This window comes from Ahaetulla prasina, chromosome 1 (assembly GCF_028640845.1).
Source record: "Ahaetulla prasina isolate Xishuangbanna chromosome 1, ASM2864084v1, whole genome shotgun sequence".
In the NCBI taxonomy this organism is placed as follows: domain Eukaryota; kingdom Metazoa; phylum Chordata; class Lepidosauria; order Squamata; family Colubridae; genus Ahaetulla; species Ahaetulla prasina.
Window position 1 is genome coordinate 11,311,079 of NC_080539.1, and position 22,683 is coordinate 11,333,761.

Sequence of the window (22,683 nt, forward strand, 5' to 3'; positions counted from 1 at the left end):
TCTTTGACCCAGGGATGAAATGTAAAATTTGTTACTACCGGTTCTGTTGGGCGTGGCTTGGTATTGGGGTAATGTGACTGGGTGGGCGTGGCCAACTTTTTTTTTTTAACTTTTAAAAGCATTTTTTCTACAACCTCTTCGGCCAAAGAATGCTTTTAAAAGCCTGTGATGATCAGGCAACTCAGCTGGGATCGCCAGAGGAAAAAAAAGCTTTTAAAGGGTTCTGACGATCCCAGCTAAGCTGCACGATCAGCAGAGGCTTTTTTTGATTTTTAAAAGCATTTTTTCGGCTGAAGAAAAAATGCGTTTAAAAGTAAAAAAAAACAACAACCTCTGATGATCGCGTGGCTCAGCTGGGGCGGAGGGGCAGGGATTTTTGCTACTGGTTCTCTGAACCACCCACCGCCATCGCTACCGGATCGAACGATCCGGTCTGAACCGGGAGCATTTCACCCCTCTTTGACCCTCTTTCAAACCGTCTATCTCCTGTTTACAACACAATCTTTTCAGAAGTTCCAAGGAGATTCCACACCCATCTACATATTCGGATGACCCTGAGGGCACAGATAAATCTCCAAGTGGCCGCAAGGACTCTCAGAAAGAGTGATAACAACCAGATGACTGCAAGGAATATAGATCCTTCCATCCTCCACCATTCAGTCAGAACCAAAGAAGCTTCTTGGATGAGAAGCAAAACGTCTTCAAGGAAAAAAACAAAGTCCAGTTGCCTTTGGGATTTCAAAAGACCTTTAAAAACCTGGCTGTTCCCTCAGGCTATGCGACAGGAGGAATGACCCTCTAAGATTGGTGTGTGGTCTGGACTGCCATCTTGTAACTATTCTGTAATTCTTTTTTTAAAAAAATTAATTGTATTCATGCTGTTCTTTACTTTGTGAGCCACCCAGAATTGGATGGGATTGGACGGCACCGAAATTGAATGAAGTAAATTAAATGCAGGTAAGTTGTCCACTTATGAATGGCCATTTATATAGATCATAAATATCATATATTTATATGATATCAGGATACTGTGACCATTGTAAATATACACCAGATCCTGTGCTGGTTGCCAAAAGACCAAATTTTCATCATGTGACCCTGAGGATGCGGTGATGATCATCAAATGCAAGAACTGGTCATAAGTCACTTCTTTCAGTGCTGTTATAACTTCAGACAGTCGCTAAACGAACGGTTGTAAGCCAAGGGCTACCTGTACAGAAACCGCAGTTATCTTTTCCCAACTTTCTATTATTCAGGGCAACGACAAACAGACTTGTATTTTTGTGAGAATTAAAAATGATTCCAAGTTTCCGATTGTGGAATTTGGGAAGCCAACCTCATGTTTTGCCTGTCCCTGCCTGACAGAAATATCACACCTCTCTTGATCATTTTGTAGCCCCAACCAAGTGCAAAAGTTGTACTTTGTCTAAAAGCCGACAACGGAGAACCTGAGATAGTGTACTTTTGCTCAAGCAATCTTGTTTCCCTCTTTGTTTTAAGGCTAGAGCAAAATTCAGATATACAAAGGATTATTTTTTTAAGAAGGGGTAAAAGTGCGCATGGAATATCCGGAATAAACAATCTGCAGGATTGACATTTGGTTCTTCAGCATTAAGAACTGGTGTTTTGGCTCAGTTCTGATCAGTTGCCTTATTCAGGAGAGTCCAACCTTGGCAACTTTAAGACTGGTGGACTTCAACTCCCAGAATTCCCCAGCCAGAGTGGCTGGGGAATTCTAGGAGTTGAAGTCCACCAGTCTTAAAGTTGCCAAGGTTTGGACACCCCTGGCCTTATGTGATAAAGAGAACTGGGATTTCACGGAGTTAATAACCTCAACAATGTATGTTTCTTTCAAATAGGGAGTCTCCGTAATTCCTTAACAGCTATGTGGGGGAAAGCGAACGCATAGGAGGCCCAAATATGCAACTGACAAAGAGATTGTATGTGGGATGTAATTTCTTTGTGTGGAATCTATATAGCCTTCATTGCCAATGAGCAGAACATCATGATTTCCAACAGATACCTTCGGCAGGATCATCAACCCAACGTTCCAACCTGCGTTGTGATTAAATGAATAAGAAGCGATTTTTTTTTACTGATCGGGAGATGATAAATTTATGAAGAAGACATATGAATGAAAGGACCAGCTTTGTGGGTCTTCAGTGCTATTATGTCAAGTGGGAACAACCCTTGCCAAAATTTAGGTGCCCTGCCTAGGCCTATCGGTACAAAAAAAAAAAATCACCTAAAATTTATGAACTAAGTGGCTGGGTCTGCACTCTTTTAACATTTTCCAACTATTTAAGGTGTGCAGTTCCTGAGCTTGAAAATGGGACCCTCCATATTTTGGGGTTCCCAAAGAAATGGTAAACGTGCCTGGTGACAGCATGAATATCTGCAATTCTCTTGGTTGTGTGTCTGTCTGTGCAGTGGTGGGATTCAGCCAGTTCGCACCACTTCGGGAGAACCGGCTGCTAACTTTCTGAGCAGTTTGGCGAATTGGTTGTTGGAAAAAATCATTAGGGCAGAGAACCGGTTGTTTAAATCACTTGAATCCCACCACTGTGTCTGTGTGAATGAAACTGCAGGTATTTTAAAAGAGAGAAACTGTGTTGAAGTTCTGAATGCTTCATCACTGGAAGCTTTTAAGAAGAGATTTAACAATCATTTGTTTGAAATGGTATATAGCTGTGATGGAGAACCTTTGGCACGCGTAGCCGTATCAGTGGGCACGCGAGCTCAGCTCCGGCGTACATGCGCGCACTGGCCAATTGATTTTTGGGCCTTCTGGCCTCACCAGAAGTAGGGAAACAGGCTATTTCCTGCCTCCAGAGGGCTGGGGGATGGTGAGGAAGGCCCATTTTTCTCTCTCACCTGGCTCCAGAACCTCTCTAGGAGTTTCTGGAGGCTGGGGACAGCAAAAAACATCACTTCCTGTCCAAACGGAAGTTGGGAAACGGGCCGTTTTTGGCCTCTAGAGGGCCTGGGGGCGGGGGGAAAGGCTGTTTTTGCCCTCCCCAGACTCATGGAGAGGCTTTGGAACCAGGTGAGAGAGAAAAACGGGCCTACCAGGCCATCGCATGCCAGGAGCCGGGGGGGGGGGGGGCAGGGGAGCAGGGAGGTCGCATGCGCGTGGACAGGGCACATAGAATTATGGGTCTGGGTACCCACAATAGAAGAATGGATATTGAAAGTTTCCAATTTGGCTGAGATGGCTAAAATCTCAGCGTTTTTGAAAGACAGTACTCAAGAAAAATATCTAAACGAATGGAAGAACTCGACTGACTATATTCAAAATAGATATCAGATTAAGAGATATCAAGATTGCCTTTGAATGAAGGATGTCGTTTTTGATTTTAATGGAAGAAGTCAGGTTATGTGAAAGAGAAGGATTATAATTATGTTAGATTCCAAAAATTTTATGTATGAATGTTTGTTTATTGAACTATACCTTGCGTTTGCTCCGGGAAGTCGGGGGAGGGAGGGGTTTTGGAGGAGGAGGAGGAGGGGGAAATTCATTTGTTCTTGTAAAACTTTTTCAATAAAAAAAAAAGAATTATGGGTGTGGGCACACGCATGCACAATTCCCCCACCCCCCCACCCGTTCCTGGCACGTGATGGCAAAAAGTTTAACCATTACTGGTATATAGGGTTTCCTGCCACAGCAGGGGGTTGGACTAGAAGACCTCCAAGATCCCTTCCAACTCTTCTCTTCTCTTCTCTTCTCTTCTCTTCTCTTCTACTCCTGTTCTACATCTGTTGTGTTGTGTTGTGTTGTGTTGTGTTCTGTTCTATTCTATTCTATTCATTCTAATTCTAACTTCTAATTCTATTCTATTCTTCTCTGCCATTCCCACTCTCACAGATTTCAGCTTCACTTAACAACTGTGGCAACAAAGGTGGTAAAATGGGGTAAAACTCATTGAACAGCTGTCACACTTAGCAACAGAAATTTTGGGCTCAACTGTGGTCCTGCGTTGAGCACTATGTATAATAGAAACTAAAATTTTAATAGAGCTTCCAAAGTTTCTGTAGCATCAAAGAGCATGGTAGTTACGGGACCGCCTGCTGTTACCTTATGCCTCCCACCGACCCGTACGCTCACACAGAGAGGGTCTTCTCAGGGTGCCGTCCGCCAAGCAATGTCGGCTGGCGGCCCCCAGGGGTTGGGCCTTCTCTGTTGGAGCACCTACCCTATGGAACGAACTTCCCCCTGGTTTGCGTCAATTACCTGACCTTTGGACCTTTCGCCGTGAATTGAAAACGCACTTGTTTATCCAAGTGGGACTGGCTTAATTTTTTAAACTTTTTGAATTTTAATAATTTTAATTGGGGTATTTTTATGAATTTTATGGGTCAAATTTGACGGTTTTAAATTTTTGGCCATTTATAGAATATGTTATTTTAATTTTGTTTTAATTTGTATATTGTACTGTTTTTTAATCTGGCTGTATACCGCCCTGAGTCCTTCAGGAGAAGGGCGGTATAAAAATCTAAATAATAATAATAATAATAATAATAATAATAATAATAATAATAATAATAATAATAATAATAATAATAATAATAATAATAATAATGATGGTAGGGTTAAGTTGGTTTGAAAAAATACAGATAGAAAAATGGACAAAAAAACTAAAGGAAAATTATTCAATAAATAGATGTGAAACTGAATTTGAATATTTAGTATCTCGGATTATGAAAGATGAAATTGGGCTAAAGGGACTCGTTAGTAGGGTTTATAAGATTATAAATTCTGATGAAAAATTACAAAGAGTGATGAGGACAAATTGGGAAAAAGATCTTAATATTGAAATACCAGAATCAGATTGGAATGTGAATTGGAAGAGTAGAATTATGAGAACTTTATCTATAAGGATTAAAGAGCACAATTATAAAGTTGTTTGGAAATGGTATTTGACTCCAGTAAGATTGTCACAAATGGATAAAAAACCTAGTAAAAATGTTGGAGATGTGAGATGGAATTGGGGACTTATGAACATATGTGGTATAATTGTGATAAGGTTAAAAGTTTTGGCAACAATTGGAGAAAATGATATTTGAAATGATGGGGAAAGTAATAACATTGAGAGTGGAAACTATATTATTGTTGGTAATTAAGGAAATAGAATTAACAAAATATGAAAAGAATTGATTAGAATTATGATTATAATAGGTAGAATTATAATAGCTAGATATTGGAAACTAGATGTGATTTTTAGAATAGAAGAGTGGAATTCTGAAATGTGGAAATTAGCTTTAAATGATAAAATGACATGTGATATTAAAATTAGAAGTGGTGTGTATAAAGAAGATATTTTCTGGAAGACTTGGAAACCATTTGTGGACTTTGCGCTTGGAACATTGGACGCTTCAGTACCTGTACCTCGAGAACGTGGATTTTGGCAATCATGAGGATATATCCGAAGACCCAAATCTTCCTTTTATGTATAGCACAAGGGTGTAATAATGTATTTTTTTTGTTTGTTTGTTGTAAAAAAAGTAATAAAAAAAAAAAAAATAAAAAAAAAAAAAAAAAAAGGAAAGATGGGACAAGACAGGGCCACGGGTAGTCGTCGACTTACAACCACTCATTCAGTGATCATTTGACGTTACGAAGGCAATAAGAAAAATGCTTTATGACCATTTTTCACACTGATGACCATTACATTATCCTCGTGGTCATGTAATCAAAATTCAGATGCTTGCCAACCGACTCGTATTTATGATGGTTGCAGTGTCCTGGAGTCATGTGATCACATTGGTGACCTTCTGACAAATAAAGTCAATGGGGGAACCAGATTTGCTTAACAACTGTGTTACTAACTTAATAATTGCAGTGATTCACTTAACAGCTATGGCAAAAAGGTCATAAACTGGGCACAAAATTAACCGCTATCTTGCTTAGCAATGGAAATCTGGAGTTCAATGATGGCCATAAGTCGAGGACTGCCCATATAGAGAGGGAGAGGATTATATCTGTATCCTATCCAGACAGGAATCAATTGATGCTTCTGTCGAAACCTTCTGTACTCCAAAAGAGTAAGTAGCAAAAACAGAGAAAGTTCCACCAAGCTCTAAATAAAGTCAGCAATCAAAAATCATCTCCTAGATTAGGGGTCTCCAACCTTGGCAACTTTAAGACTTGTGGACTTCAACTCCCAGAGTTCCTCAGCCAGCAAAGCTGGCTGAAGAACTCTGGGAGTTGAAGTCCACAAGTCTTAAAGCTGCCAAGGTTGGAGACCCCTGTTCTAGATTAAAGAAATTCTCCCCTCTTCGTTTAAATATTCACATTCCTGAGGGTAGAAATGCATTGTTTTTAAAATAAGTACAGGTAGTCCTTGATTTACAACAGTTCATTGAGTGACCATTTGAAGTTACAGCGGCACTGATAAAAGTGACTTATGACTGATTTTCACATGATCGTTTGTGGCATTTCCCCAAGGTCACGTGATCAAAATCCAGATGCTTGGCAACTGGCATGTATTTATGACTGTTGCAATGTCCCAAGGTCATCTGATCACCTTGGGACCTTCTGACAAGCAAAGTCCAAGAGGAAGCCCGAGTCACTTAACAACCTTGTGGTTAACAACTGCACTGATTCATTTAACCACCATGGCAAGGAAGGTCATAAAATGGGGGCAAAAGTCAAGTTAACAACCATCTCAATCAGCAGTAGAAATTTTTGGGTCTATTGTGGTTGTAGGTCAAGGACTACCTGTATAAGCTATCTGATACTATAAACACTATTTATTTCAGAGAATTCTTCCTGCTAGGCAGCTGTTAGAAATTATTTTGAGGTTGGCTGGTAAATACAGAAATACTTTACCGAACAATTTTTGTATCGTTTAAATATTTTCTAAGCCGCTTTCCCCCCATTTATAAGCAAAAGGAAAAAAAAAAGGCCTCAACAAACAAAAAACAAAGAAAAAGAGAATTGTAAATAAAAAGGTTGTTTTCCAGAAATTTTCCATTTCTTTCCATGACTTTACATCTTTACTTGGGAGAAAGTTATTTTCTATTTAGTTTTAGTCAAGCAGCCATCTTAGTTAGTTCCATTTAGTAGCACGGTCATCAAACCCATTGGTTTTTTAAAATCTTTTTCTGAACAATCATAACTCCTTTTCTTTATTCTAGCTCTGTTAACCACCGAAGACAGAAAGACAGAAAAAGAAAGAGAGAGAAAGAGAGAGAGAAAGAGAGAGGCTTTTCATATAGAAGGGGATACAATTGCTTTAAACTTTATTTTTTTTCTGATGACCAGAAATTTCTGGACTCAAAAAAAGAAAGAAAAAAAAAAGGTGGGTGGGTGGAAGGAAAAACCACACATGCTCAGACTTTCAAATTATGCCAAGATAAATATTTATTTAAACACAGCAGGACTTACAGGTCACAAAAAGAGAATGGTATTACAGGAGTTCAAAGGAAATCATCAGAGTCAAAGCATGCAGGCCAGTCTTTTCGCAGAAGAGAGAGAGATATCAAAGCTGTTTTCCAAAAGGCACATTCACACAGGAAAAATGTCAAGTTGAAAACAAAAGGCATCAGAAAAGTAGAGGGAAAAAAAAAAAGAGACAGCCGGAAGGAAGATGTCTACTTCGGTTCTGATTCGGAAAAAAAGTGGGGTTTTTTTTCTTTTCTTTTCTGATGCAAAGGTTCTGCCAGTTTTGGCAAACTTCCCGCCGTTTAATCGCCGTTTAATCGCACTGCAACCGTTTCGAAAAAGATCAATGGGGGCAAATATCAGGTAAAGGGCGGGGGAAGAAAGAGACTCCCACCCACCCCTAAGGCCAAAGGCAATTCAATCCAATCAGGCAGAACCGAGAAAAGGGTTCTAAAATTTGGCAGAAAAGTAAAAAAAAAAAAACCAAAAAAACCCAAAAACCAAACAAACACGACAGGTTGAAATTAACAAGCAGAAGGTTATAAACATTGGTCAGATTGTTAATTCCGCAATCAAGCCAGGGGCATTTCGTCCGTTCACAGAATTCAAGAAACAAAGTTTAAAGAGACAGTATCCCCTTGAAAGAGCTAGAAAAAGACTCTCCCTTCATTCCTGCGGTGTTAAGAGCATTTACACTGAAGAGTGATTGATTTAAATATCCTTCCCCCCACCTCAAACACATTAATTCCTTCTAGTCTCCCCACCACCCATAGCTGGATTTTGCTTGCATAAACTCTCAAGCGTGGAAACGCTGGTTTTGTTTGCGATGTATGCTAATGCTGGAATATGAGAAGAAGTCCTGTGTAACCTAGGAACTCCTCCTCCTTGAAACCACCAGAAAAGCACCCTGGAGGAATGGGAAAAAAGGGAATACTGTCCCTTTTGTGACAATTCAGTTTACAGACCAAATAGAAATGAGCAAAGAAAAAAAAAATATCTGCTTTCAATTAAAGTGGTAGAGTATATATGGAACATTACCAATTCAGAACTTGAAAAGTTCCCCTCCATCCTCTCTCTGTATATATACTGTACACAGTGGTAGGATTCAGCCGGTTCGCACTTATTCGGGAGAACCGGTTGTTAACTTTCTAAGCAGTCTGGAGAACCGGTTGTTGGAAGAAATCTAATTTTGTTTTTTATCACTTTACACGGCTAATCCTGTAAGGAAGGCAGGAAAGAAACATTCTGGTGGTGTTTCTAGCCTAATCTTTACTGCCCTGCTTACAGAAACTGCCTCTCCGGTTAACCCTTATTACATTGTAACAGCTAAGGCGAACTGCCCATCGAAGTGAGTGACGTTGAGGTTACATGACCACCGAGCCACGCCTACCCAGCTGGTCATTAGGGCAGAGAACCGGTTGTTAAATTATTTGAATCCCACCACTGACTGTACATTACAGCTTAGGGCTGCAAACGTATTTCAGAAAAGGTGCTTTGGAATACCAATCAGTTCACTCTTAAAAGCAGCCGTGAGAATCTGGGAAAAGATGTAGCTGCTTTAAAGGGGTGGAGATAGAAGCTATATACACGGATCCTGCATGATTGCTCTTGGGAATCAAATCCAGACTACTTCACAGCTCTAATATATACACAGAGAGAAGAAAATAGAAGCAACAGGACAGAAAAATACTCGATTTATCAAATAACAGTAGACAGAAAGCCCCAAGAAAATTTAGACAAAGAATGAATTTTGGAGTCAAAGCAGATGAAAGTACTTCTTTGTCATTTTGCTATCAGCATCTAAGGCAGTTTTTCTCATCCCTGGAAATTCTAAGCGGTGTGGAATTCAACTCCCAGAATTCCTCAGCTATTCACTCAAGCTGGCTGGGGAATTCTGGGAACTGAAGTGCCACACCTCTTAGGAGTTGCCAAGGTTGAGAAACCCTGATCTAAGAATTCAAAAAAATAGCTGAGGACTCGCCATTCTCTTTCCTCTTAAAGAGTAAATTTTTCTTACGACTTAACTGCATTTTCTCATAAAGTCTGCATCAAAAAGTAACCGTGGAAACCGCCACTTAAGCTTGCTTCCTAGCCAATAGTTAAAATACTTAAGCAGTTGATCTTGGTTGGTATTAACCACTTCTTTGGTACGACTGGAATAGCAAGCTGTGGATGTGGGTTCTGGGATTTTGATTGAAAGAAATCCACTTTTGATCTCTTAATCGTGATTGGGAAATGGAGATATTAACCCTGAACAGGCCCTTGGCACCAGAAAGTAGATAAATACTTGATTTTGGAAAATAAGGAATGGGGGAATCATTCTCTATAAAGTTTAGCATCAAAAACATAATACTGACTTAATCAATCTCAGGATCCAGAATGCATCCCTCGGTGCAAACTGAATGGCAAGCATCAATCCTTGAATTGCTACGGACAATTACCGTAATTCATCAAACTATCACTAAGACAGATTAGAAAAATAGTAGGAAAAAAGTGCTTTTGAAAAACTCAAAATAAAAAAAAAACCACAAAAAACTTTCAAGGACAAGCATGGTAGGTACCAGGCTACTGGTAAACCAACCAGACCGGATCAAAGATATAAACATCCAAAAACAAAAACGAAAAAAAAGGTTTCATTTTTCACGAAGCAAATTTACTCCTGAATATTTCAAACACCCTGTTAGAGAAATCCTCTTCTTCTAAAACCACCAAAGGGTTTGTTTCTATATTCCCTACCTAAAAATAGACTATTAGATTACAGTACAGTTATTTTTTTCTCCTCTTTTCACTTAAGATCTGGGGTGGGATAGAGGCAAGTGAGAAAGAAACAGCAACTGATGTAGAAGTACATGGCTTCTGGAGCAACTATTTCCTTGCCACCTATACTAATACTGATTAACCCTTGTTTGTGCTGGATATTGTGATTTTCCCCCCATTTTTTTTAAAGGCCACAAAATTCACTGAGAAATTGTACCCCCCGCCCCCAAAAAATCACCAACCCATGAAGTGTTTAGTTTAATGGTTTACAACTAAATTGGAGATAATTAATTCATTCTCCGTATTTGTTCATTTCCTGAAGAAAACTAAAAGATTATTCTTTTTACGCCAAATACCTGACCTTCGGACATTCCGTCGCGAACTGAAGACACATCTTTTTATTCGCGCGGGGCTGGCTTAAATTGAATTTTATTAAATTTTAAATTCTTATTAACTAATTTTAAATGGGGTTTTTAGTTCATTGTATATTTTTACTTTTCAGGCCAATTTTAAAATAAGTTTTTTAATTGCATTTTAAATTGTATATTGTATTGTCTGTTTTATTTTGCCTGTACACCGCCCTGAGTCCTTCGGGAGAAGGGCGGTATAAAAATCAAATAAATAAATAAATAAAATAAATAAAAAGGAGGAAAACTCCAATACAACAGTGTTTCTCAACCTTAGCAACTTTTCAGATGCATGGATTTCAACGCCCAGAATTCCTCAGGTAGCATAGCTGGCTGGGATATTCTGGGAGTTCTAGTCTACACATCTTAATTTTCCCAAGACTGAGAAACACTGCAATAGGAGATTTCCGTGCTTTTTATTTCATTCGGGACAATTCGAGACTGCCTTTCAACTGATGCAAATGGGAGAGACCAATCCGCTATGTCCTTCTCACCTATCATAATTTAGTGCAGGTGAGACAACCCAAGGAATTGGCCACACCTTTCTATTCCAGGTATTCAAGAGGGCACTGATATTCTGTGGGATTTATGGAAGGATGGCTTCCAACCTACTAACAGTTGATGCAAAAGGATTGGTAATCCGGTAGCATAGCAATCTCAGTGTTATGTTTTCCTAGTTCGAAGTCTGTTATTTGCACCCTGAGAAAGCTAAGCCATTAATGACTATTTCAATGCCAGTATTGGGAATCTATTGTTGCAAACCGCATGCCAGAATGGGGGGAAAAATGCATTAATAGCAGCATTCTGGGTTGACAAAGCAGTCACGGTTGTCTCTGCGTGAACCCGGAATGTTAAGAAAGCCATCGCTCCACAGTGGAGGGAAAATAGCACAATTTCTAGCATTAAACACAGCTAGGGCCTGGACTTCAGTTATTATTGCTAATTTCTTCCAGAATACACAGGGATGACAATCTATTGATCTGTGCAAATGTGATATAGCAGCTATATTATTCAAAGTATATTCTGGTGCAGAAATTGCATGAGGCAGGATTTCAAGTGAATACTGTATGTGTCTTCAACGGGGTTGGACTAATGACCTCCAAGGTCCCTTCCAAGTCTATTACTGTTTACTGGGGCCAAATTAGAGACTGACACCCCGCCCCCTCGCAAACACGCATCGCCTTAATCTGGTCAGACAGTACTTTTAATACCTATGACTAGATTTAATACTGATTCGAAACTGTAACTTAAAACTGGCCTTTAAAGTCCCAGTTACACTGACATTCTGATTGATTTAACAACTGGGATTAAGGTACCACTTTATTGGGATTAAGGAAAAAGGAACTGGAGGCTGTTTTCATAGCTTAGAGAGACACACCCCTGCATAGGCCAGAGCTAGGTAATTTCTTTCCAATGCTGGGATTTAAAAAAAAAAAATATTTGCAACTGCAGGAAAATTCAAAAAGACAGACCTGTGCTTTGAAGAAAGGGAATGCCCACGCAACAGGATCAAATCCCTTTTCTAACCAATTAGCTAAACCCAAAGCAGCCTCTTGCAGGTTCTGGTTCTGTCTTATTATTAGTGACACAACAGAAGAGTTATTTTGCCTAAAACTGGGGTTGCTAAGAGGACATACTGTGCAGGACAGGATCTACCTCAAAAAAAAAACAAAAAAAAACCCCAGCCAATCTAGAAATTACACAGTCGGACAACCAATTAATACTGCTCGATTAAGAGATGAGAAGCTAGCCAAAAATACAGATTCCGGAGGCTTTTCCCATGGCAGGATCGGCACAGAATACTGAAATTCAGCTCATGAGACCAAGACTTTGGGACTTTCCCGTAGCTTGTTACCAGAGCAATCTAACCAGTTCCTCACCTGCTGCTGGTGGATGTTGACCACTAACCGTTGGCAAATCCAGGGAGCTATCAGACAGGACATGCTTAAGGTCTCCTCCCACGTCTGACAGTTTCATGTCAAACTGGACAGAGAGGGCGTCCTCCGAATCCTCCTTGCCCACGCTGCTGCCCCCAATGGATGGGAGGTCAAGAGACTTGACCGAAGCGGAGTCCTCCTTGGTGTGCTTGAAAGCGGCCAGTTTGTCGACGAGGGATTTTTCCGAGCTGGAGGAAAACTTGCTCGAGTGGAAATCGGCAAAGTCGTCTTCGCTTTTCACCGATGAAGGAGTATGGTCTTTGAGTTCCTCGAATCCCAACCCGGGGCTGTCCAGAGACAGCTGCTTGAAGATGTCGTATTTGTTGGAAGTGGCAACGGGACTCTGCCCGTTCTTCACAGCACCGGCTAAGGAGCCAGTTGGGGGGACCGAGCTGGCCTCTTGCTTGAGGGCCCCGTATTTATCATCCAGTTGCTGCTCCAGAGAATTGTTGTTGAAAGCCATGAAGTCTGCAAACTCGTCCTGAGTGGTAACCGAAGGACAACTCGACAACCCACCAAAAAGGTTGAAGTCGGCAAAGTCGCTGGCCAGGGACGAGCCGCTGCCTGGCGCGGGAAGAGTGGTGGCGGCCGATATGGTGTGTGATGGTGTAGCAAAAGTTGCCGGTTTGGGGGAACTGTACGCGGCTGGAAAGAGAGCAGGTTGGCTCTCTCCAGTCGAGGCTGAGGAGAAGAGATCCAGGTCTGCCAAATTCAGAGAGGGCTTTGCTTGTGGTTGTGGTTTGGACTGTATGGAAAGAGAAGAGAAGGAGGAAGGAAATGCTTTGTCCTTTGTTGGCGGTTCTAGTGGAGAGATGCTGTCCGCGGTTTTGAAATCGGTGAAGCCGTCGTCTGTTCCCGGGGACTTGAAATCGGCAAAGCTCTCGCCTGGAAAACAAGAGAACAGACAGCAAAGTTCGTAGGGGTTTCCTGAACATTTTAATAGCCTCAACCGAGTATCGTATCTGCTAACTCCCACCTGGTTCAAAATGGCCCTGAACTAATTTTATTTTGTCCACTTTCCGTTTTACTTCTCCTCAAGGATTCCAGGTGAATAATCTTTTAATGTTTTCCACACACAAAAAAATGCATAAGTAAAACGTAATAAGCATGAAAACGAGGTAAATTAAGGATTGGAAGGTTCTATTGATCCCAAGGGAAATGTAATAGGAAGAGAGGCAGAACTTGGGGTGGGGGGAGTTAAAAGAAAGAATTAGCCTAGAATCCCTACATAAAGGTAAAGGTAAAGGTTCCCCTTGCACATACGTGCTAGTCGTTCCCGACTCTAGGGGGTGGTGCTCATCTCCGTTTCAAAGCCAAAAAGCCAGCGCTGTCCGAAGACGTCTCCGTGGTCATGTGGCCGGCATGACTCAACGCCAAAGGCGCACGGAACGCTGTTACCTTCCCACCAAAGGTGGTCCCTATTTTTTCTACTTGCATTTTTTACGTGCTTTCGAAACTGCTAGGTTGGCAGAAGCTGGGACAAGTAATGGGAGCTCACCCCGTTACACGGCAGCACTAGGGATTCAAACCGCTGAACTGCCGACCTTTCGATCAACAAGCTCAACGACCTAGCCCCTGAGCCACCGCATCCCCCATTTGAATCCCTACATAACTAAGGTCAACTCCCCTTGAGTGCGGTTGACCCTTATCTAACCAGGTTAGCTGAGAAGATTCCTGTGTATAGGCATGAATACTAATAAAGGAATATATCTGTTGCTCAGGGTTGGCATGAGGGGTCCTTGGTGGTCTCTGAGCTTGTTTTCTTGCAGACGTTTCATTACCCAAACTATGTAACATCATCAGTGCTACCAAGGAAACAAGCAAGCTCAGAGAGCACCAAGGACCCCTCATAGACCCGAATAGCAATAAATCAGTTTAACTGGACCTTCAGGTGTGGACCTGACCATTTGTGCTTGACCAGAAAATATGTAAAGTATGTATTTATGCACCTTCTCCTCTTTTGGAAGCCAGGCGGAGCCCTTAACACTAAGTTATTGTTGTCCACTAGTGTTGTGGTCTGTCAGCAGCCTGCGGAGCTGGCAACAAGTCAGACAGCGATGAGGCTGAGGAAAAACATGGGCCAGTCCTGGAGGCTGGGGAAGGCCTGGATGAGGGCTCTGCGTCGGAGGCAGAGATGGGGCCGGGGCCAGGGCCATTGGGGAATGATGTGCAGACTCCAGAGCCTCCAGTAGTGAGGCAGAGGAACAGGAGGAGCCTGTTCCTAGTGCACGCATGAGAAGAGCTGCCAGAAGGCAAGAACAGCTAAAGCAAAGAGGACGACTCGGGAGTAGGCCCGAGAGATGATTGTCCCCTCCCATAAGGCTTAAAAGACCAGCAACGGCTCTTGGGCTCTTTGTCAGAAAACAACTTTGATAGACTTGTTTCTTGTCTTGCTGCATTTATTTCTTGTCGGCGTCTTCTGCTTCTGAACTTTTGCCAAGAAAAGCCTTTGGCATTTGCCCGATTAGACCAAGGTTGGTGATAAGACTGAAGAGTTGTGTTATGAAGAATTTGCTTTGATTTAGTTTGGACGACGCTGAGAATGAGTTAATTCTCAGTCTGTTTGTTTTTGAACTGTTTGCGTTTACTACTACCTACTTGGGCCTGGGTCACAACAGGACCACTCCCTTGGTCTCACCAGGTGGTATTGTTTAAGCAGGGGGACCGGGAGCACACTTGTAAGAATGTGTGGTATGGGCAAAAACTATGAGGGACAAGCGTTCCCACAAGAAATCGGGCCCTCTGTCACATGGAGCCTTTTATGTAATAACCAGCGCCTTCTAACAAAAGAGAATATTTGCAGCTCAGGGTTGAACTGTGGAGTCCCTGCTGCTCTCTGAGCTTAATGGTTATCTTGCAGATATTTCGTTACCCTTGCACTGATGATATCACCTAACTGGGTAATGAAAGGTCTGCAAGAAAACCACCAAGCTCGGAGAGTAGCAAGGAGTCTGCCACTAGCGCCATGAATGTACTCGGGAACCCACTGTCAATCCGCACAGTTCACAAAGTGAAAGTGTTAACCCTTAACTGGCTGTTCCACAGTTTTGGGCGATGGTGACTTTTTTTCTAGAATGCTGCAGCGTGAGTCTGTTTGGCATCTTAAGGTAAAGGTAAAGGTTCCCCTCGCACATACGTGCTAGTCGTTGTCGACTCTAGAGGGCGGTGCTCATCTCCGTTTCAAAGCCGAAGACCCAAAGCTGTCTGAAGACGTCTCCGTGGTCATGTGGCCGGCATGACTTAATGCCAAAGGCACACAGAACGCTGTTACCTTCCCACCAAAAGTGGTCCCTATTTTTCTACTTGCATTTTTTACGTGCTTTCGAACTGCTAGGTTGGCAGAAGCTGGGACAAGTCACGGGAGCTCACCCCGTTACACGGCAGCACCAGGGATTCGAACTGCTGAGCTGCCGACCTTTCGATCGACAAGCTCAACGTCTTAGCCACTGAGCCAGCGTCTCCCTGTTTGCCATCTTAGAAACCCACAAAACTACATTTTGGACTAAAGGGGTTTCCGAGGGACATGAGAATTTGGGAGGCCTTCCGAAGTCCTAGGGTGCGAATTTCTTACCATTGTTGTGAAAGAAATGAGTGTGTTGTGTTATTGGGGGTTGGAATATTTCTCATGGCACTTATTCCTTTCGGGAGTTCCAGTGAGTTCTAGTCCCACCTTAGGCATGAAACTGGATAGGTGACTTTGGGCCAATCGCCAGGAGACGATGAATTCTAGTTCTACCTTGAAGGATGAAAACCAGCTGGGTGACTTTGGGCCAATCACCAGGAGCCTGTGAGTTCTAGTCCCACCTTAAGCATGAAAGATGTCTGGATGACTTTGTGCCAATCATTCTCTCTCAGCCCAACTCACCTCACAGGGTTGTTGTGGGGAAAATAGGAGGAGGAAGGCACGTTGGATATGTTCACTGCCTTAAGTTATTTGTAAAAAATAAATAAATAAAGGTGGGATAGAAACATATAAATAAAAATAAATGGGGTCATTAAGAGTCTACATTAATTTGATGGCACATCGTTATAATTAATCCCATATGAATGGTTAGTTTAAAATGGAATATTTACTTAACTTCTTCAAATTTGGCTTAACCCATTCACCAGCAAGAAGTAGAAACAACAAAATGGCGAAGGAAATACTTTAAATTCAACACAAATTTAAGATTCGTTCTTTCTGTCTGTATCTACCCAGCTACAGCCACATCCATGGGCAAGCACACACTTCATTTTTAATAAAATATTCAAATGACCATCACCAAAGCAAAAATAATAATAATATTAAAAACACCCAGTCAAGTCAGTTTCCCAAATGCTGCAGTAGCAAATCAACAGATCGGTCTTCGAGGCAGATGTAAATTCTAACCGGTTGGGAGGTTTCAGGGACATTCTCCTGAAAAGTGGTACAAGTATCACTTTTCCCGAAACTCATTTGTGAAACTGACGGTACCCCCAAGACCAAGAAAAGGGCACAGCAAAAACTTGACTTACAGATGGGTGGCAAGCTTTTCCGTTAGATATGTAAGCTGGTGAAAGGGTTAAAAGTGATAAAAAAAAAACAGAGTTCAAAACCAACTTGCCTCTTCTGCCTGAAAATGAAATACAGGTAGTCCTCGATTTATAGTGATTTCTTTAGTGACCGTTTGAAGTTATAGCAGCACTGAAAAAAGTGATTTATGCCTGTCTTTCACACTTACGACCGTTGCAGCATCCCCCCCACCCCATGGTCGCGTGATCTAAATTCGGGTGTTTGGCAACTGGTTCATATGTTGTCTGAAATGGTGTAGGGTTTCCTGCCTGGGCAGGAGGTTGGACTAGAAGACCTCCAAGGTCCCTTCCAACTCTGTTGTTGTTGTTGTTGTTGTTGTTGCTGCTGCTGTTGTTACTAGAAGACCTCCAAGGTCCCTTCCAACTCTGTTGTTGTTGTTGTTGCTATTATTATGATTATTATGATTATGATTATTATGATTATTATGATTATTATGATTATTATTATTATATTTACGACGGTTGCAGTGTCCTGGAGTTATGTGATCCCCTTTTGCGACCTTCTGACAAGCAAAGTCAACGGGGAAGCCAGATTCACTTAACAACCGTGTTCCTAACTTTTAACAAACGCAAGGATTCACTTAACGACTGTGACACAAAAGGTCGTAAAAGGGGGCACAACTCACTTAACAAATGTCTCACTTAACAACAGAAATTTGGGGCTCGATTGTGGTTGTAAGTCGAGAACTACCTGTACTGGGCTGCCTACCAGGTTTCCACATGGCAGAAGAAACTTTTGAACTCATTCAGTTAAGCATGTAGATGTCCAACAAACCCATCACGCCTATCGTATGAACATTATTCACAGCATAAAAACAGTACTTTCAGTGACAATGAATCAATGAGGACACTGTTTCACTATTTTCAAGGATATTGTCCCTTAATCCCCACCACCTTTCTCTAATTATGTTAAAACCAAACATGGATGCTATACTTAGGGAGTGGGTGGATGGTCCTCACTTTTTAATAGTATATTTAAACCCCTCCGTGATCTACGGGGGTATGGCGGGAATAAAAGGGTTCATGCCTCTTTCAGCCCCTAGTAGAAACTTCAAAACCCATTTTAGCCCTGTGCGTGTGCGTGTAGATAAGATAAATGGGCTGCTGAATGTTAATGGGGCAAGTCCTGGGGAATGCATTCCTATGCTACAAACTCATCAGATAGAAACTCAAAGTTTCTTAGTTTCTTTCTTTCTTTCTTCCTTCCTTCCTTTCCTTTCTTTCCTTCCTTCCCTTCCTTTCTTTCTCTCTCCTTCCTTCCTTCCTTTCTTCCTTCCTTTTCTCTCTCTCTCTCTCTCTTTCTTCCCTCCTTCCCTTCCTTCCTGCCTGCCATTTTATTCTACATCCCTATATGACTCACCTCCTAGAATATTTTGTAATTATTATGCTGGAGCAGGGCTATGTTACAGCTGAACTGGCTGTGAACCCAAGATTAAAAATGCGTCTTTCCTAATCTGCAGATAGATAAAGCAAGCCGGTTGCATCAAACTAACCTCAGCCCTTGTTACTCATGGGATAACTGCCAACCCTCTTTGAAAACCACACACACACACACACACACACACACACACACACACACACACACACACACACAGAAAAGCCATGCCATGCAGAAGAAATTGATTTTGATGACAGAAATTACATCTTTCTCAGAATATGCAAGCTATTTAACCTCACAGACCTTATGCAGATTTCCTTTCTAATTATCTGCTTTAAAAGGACCTCTCATTTCTTGCAGGTACATACGTAAGAAACAATAAAGGGAGATTTGGATAATAAGATGGATGGCATAAAAAAAAGAAGGAAGGAAGGAAGGAAGGAAGGAAGGAAGGAAGGAAGGAAGGAAGGAAGAAAGAAAGAAAGAAAGAAAGAAAGAAACAAACAAACTTGTGTCTCTCTTTGATGATTCTCCACAGGGGTGAAATGTAAAATTTGTTACTACCAGTTCTGTGGGTGTGGCTTGGTGGTGGTGGGGGAATGTGACTGGGTGGGCGTGTTCAACTGTTTTTTTTTTACTTTTAAAAGCATTTTTTCTACAACCTCTTCAGTGGAAGAGGTTGTAAAAAATGCTTTTAAAAGCCTGTGATGATCAAGCAACTCAGCTGGGATCACCAGAGGAGCCTTTTAAAAGCTTTTTTTTTTTACAACCTCTTCGCCGAACAGGAAGTTTAAAAAAAGCTTTTAAAGAGTTCTGACAATCCCAGCTGAGCCGCGCAATCATCAGAGGCTTTTTTTTTTTTACTTTTAAAAGCATTTTTTCGGATGAAGAAAAAATGTTTTTAAAAGCAAAACAAAACAAAAAACAAATGTCTGATGATCGCACAGCTCAGCTGGGGCAGAGGAGGGCAGGGATTTTTGCTACTGGTTCTCTGAACCACCCGCCGCCATTGCCACCAGATCGGGCAATCCGGTCTGAACCGGGAGCATTTCACCCCTGGTTCTCCATAACTCCATAACTCCATAACATAAAACCTATTTGTTTCATCTTGCTGGACTGGCTTAATTTTTTAAACTTTTAAATTGATTTATTGGGGTTTTTAAATTTTAGTGATTTTATAGGGTGTAATTGTATTTTAGCTTGGCCAATTGAATAAGTTTTTTATGGGTAGTTCTTAATATTGTATGGGTTTGTTTTCTGTATTTTAACTGGCTGTTCACCGCCCTGAGTCCTTTGGGAGAAGGGCGGTCTATAAATTAAAATATTATTATTATTATTATTATAACTTAGCAATAGCATTAGACTTATATACTGATCCATAGTGCTTTGTAGCTCCCGGGCTGCAGCCCATTTGGAACCAGGCCACACAAGCGGCAGGCGAGCACGTGGGAAGCTCCATTTGCACGAGCAGCGGGTGCTCACACTCACGTGGGAAGCTCCATTTGTGGAAGTGGCACGCGCCACTTCCGTAAAATGGAAGGATGAGCACCTGCTGCTTGTGCAGAAACATCCCCTCTCTCCTCCCCACCAAAGGTTGGAGACCCCAATTTATAGCCGTCTCTGAGCAGTTTACAATGTCAGCCATTTGCCCCCAACAACCTGGGTCTACATTTTACCAACCTCGGAAGGATGGAAGACTGAGTCAATCTTGAGCCTCATCAGAATCGAACTCCTGGCTGTGGGCAGAGTTTTGCCTCCCATACTGCATTCTAACCGGCTCTTGCATTTAAAGAGAGGCAGCTGCTTATACAGGCAGTCCTCGAGTTACAAAAGTTGGTTTAGCGACCGTTCAAAGTTACAACGGCATTGAAAAATGTGACCCATGACCGTTTTTCATATTTAACGACCTTTGTAGCATCCCCATGATCATGGGATCAAAATTTTCGATGCTTGGCAAACTGGTTCTTATTTATGACGGTTGCAGTGTCCCAGGGTCATGTGATCCTCTTTTGTGACCTTCTGACATGCAAAGTCAATGGGGAAGCCAGATTCACTTAACAAGTGGGTTACTAACTTATCGGTTGCCGTGATTCACTTAACATTGGTGGCACGAAAAGTCGTAAAATGGGGCAAAATTCACTGAGCAAATGTCTCACTTAACAACAGGAATTTTGGGCTCAGTTGTGGTCATAAATCAAGGACTACCTATACTTATGGAAACTATTTAAGCCAGATGGATTAGCATTCTGCAGTGTTTGGGGCACATTCCAAAGAACTGACACTGACCTAAAACACCTTCCCATATGTTCTGCCCTGCAGAAAAATAGCTTTTTCCTCTCAGTGACTTAGCTTAATACCATCATCAGCTGCACAAGTATTATTATAATTATAGTAACAGAGTTAGAAGGGACCTTGGAGGTCTTCTAGTCCAACCCCCTGCCAAGGCAGGAAACCCTACTACCACTTCAGACAAATGGTTATCCAATATCTTCTTAAAAACTTCCAGTGTTGGAGCATTCACAACCTCTGGAGGCAAGTTGTTCTACTGATTAATTGTTCTCACTGTCAAGAAATTTCTCCTTAGTTCTAAGTTGCATCTCTCCTTGATTAGTTTCCACCCATTGCTTCTTGTTCTACCCTCAGGTGCTTTGGAGAATAGCTTGACTCCCTCTTCTTTGTGGCAACCCCTGAGATATTGGAAGACTGCTATCATGTCTCCTCTAGTCCTTCTTTTTTATTCTGTTTATTCTGACTTTGGGAGGATCCTCAGGGTCTCCTAATGTGATGAACATTTCCTCCCCTTTTAATTGGGAGTAAGGGGTTTTGAAATTTGGGACCTTCAGGATACAATTCTTCTATGTTACCGACTCCGGAAACTGCTTCACCCATCAAAACAATACTTGGTATTTTTCTCTTGTTCTATTTCATTATTTTTCATTTGTATTGTAACCTTGTCCTTTTGGTACAAATCACGAAGGACAATACATGAAGGGACCTAAATCAAGAAATAAATTAAACGTTCCCTAATACAGGGGTCTCCAACCTTGGCAACTTTAAGACTTGTGGACTTCAACTCCCAGAGTTCCTCAGCCAGCAAATTCTGGGAGTTGAAGTCCACAAGTCTTAAAATTGCCTAGGTTGGAGACCCCTGCCCTAATAGATACAGTCTTTTTCAAATCCAGGTAATAGGAACTGAAAGAACTAAACTGGGAATTTCGGTGTACAAATAATTTAAAAAATGTACCATGGCTCAATTTTTATAGACTGCAGCTCTATCTCATCCAATCTCCTGGAAGACTGGGGCAATGTATGTGATCTTAATGTCCCATTACATTATTATTTCGTCACAACTTAGCAACGTCGGTTGAGAAATAATCCCCAGTCTCAGATAATCCAATGAGATTCCAAGTCAGGTGCAGCCTAGATTTGATCCTTAATATTTTCTAGCTTTAATCTGACAAATCACTGTACTAAAAAGGCCTTCAATAGCTTTCCAGGTCCTTCCCAGTGCCAGTACCTCAACCATTTTTAACTGGAGATGCTGGACCTCAATTCACATTGTCTACTACAGGGGTCCCCAAACCCTGGTCCATGGACCAGCTCCGAGCCATGGCATGCCAGAAACCAGGATGCTCAAACAAGCATAGCCCCATCTGTGGGATGCAGGCATCATGCAAAATCACGTTCCCTCTGGACCACGGAAAAACCTTTCTTCATGGAACCAGTCCCTAGTGTCCAGAAAGTTAGGGACTGCTGGCCATTAAGTTAATTACATGTAGTCCTGAATCCACACAGAGGCAGGTTTTTCCAGTAGATCTTATTTTGGAGCATCCCTTCCTACTTGTTGTGGTCCGCCAGCAGCCTGCGGAGCTGGCAGCGGAGTCGGACAGTGATGAGGCTGAGGAAGAACATGGGCCAGTCCTGGAGTCAGGGAAAGGTCCGGATGAGGGCTCTGCGTCAGAGGCAGAGATGGGGCCAGGGCCATCGGGGAGTGATGCGCGGACTCCGGAGCCTCCAGAGGCTGACAGTAGTGAGGCAGAGGAACAGGAGGAGCCTGTTCCTAATGCATGCATGAGAAGAGCTGCCAGAAGGCAAGAGCAGCTCAAGCAAAGAGGACGACTTGGGAGTAGGGCCAAGAGATGATTGGCCCCTCTCATAAGGCTTAAAAGACCAGCAACGGCGTTTGGGCTTTTTGTCGGAAAACAACGTTGATAGCCTTGTCTTGCTGCATTTATTTCTTGTTGGCATTTTCTGCTTTTGAACTTTTGC

The 22,683-nt window shown here is 41.9% G+C and overlaps 1 protein-coding gene across 3 annotated transcripts in view; it reads right to left on the bottom strand.

The window, feature by feature from the left end:
* Positions 1-22,683, bottom strand: part of SYNRG (synergin gamma) — a 104,038-nt gene that overhangs the window by 30,300 nt on the left and 51,055 nt on the right. For all 3 annotated transcript variants that reach the window (XM_058164175.1, XM_058164177.1, XM_058164176.1), the window contains one exon: positions 12,429-13,370. In XM_058164175.1, coding sequence (XP_058020158.1) covers positions 12,429-13,370 — 942 coding nt within the window. The remainder of the gene's footprint in view (positions 1-12,428; positions 13,371-22,683) is intronic.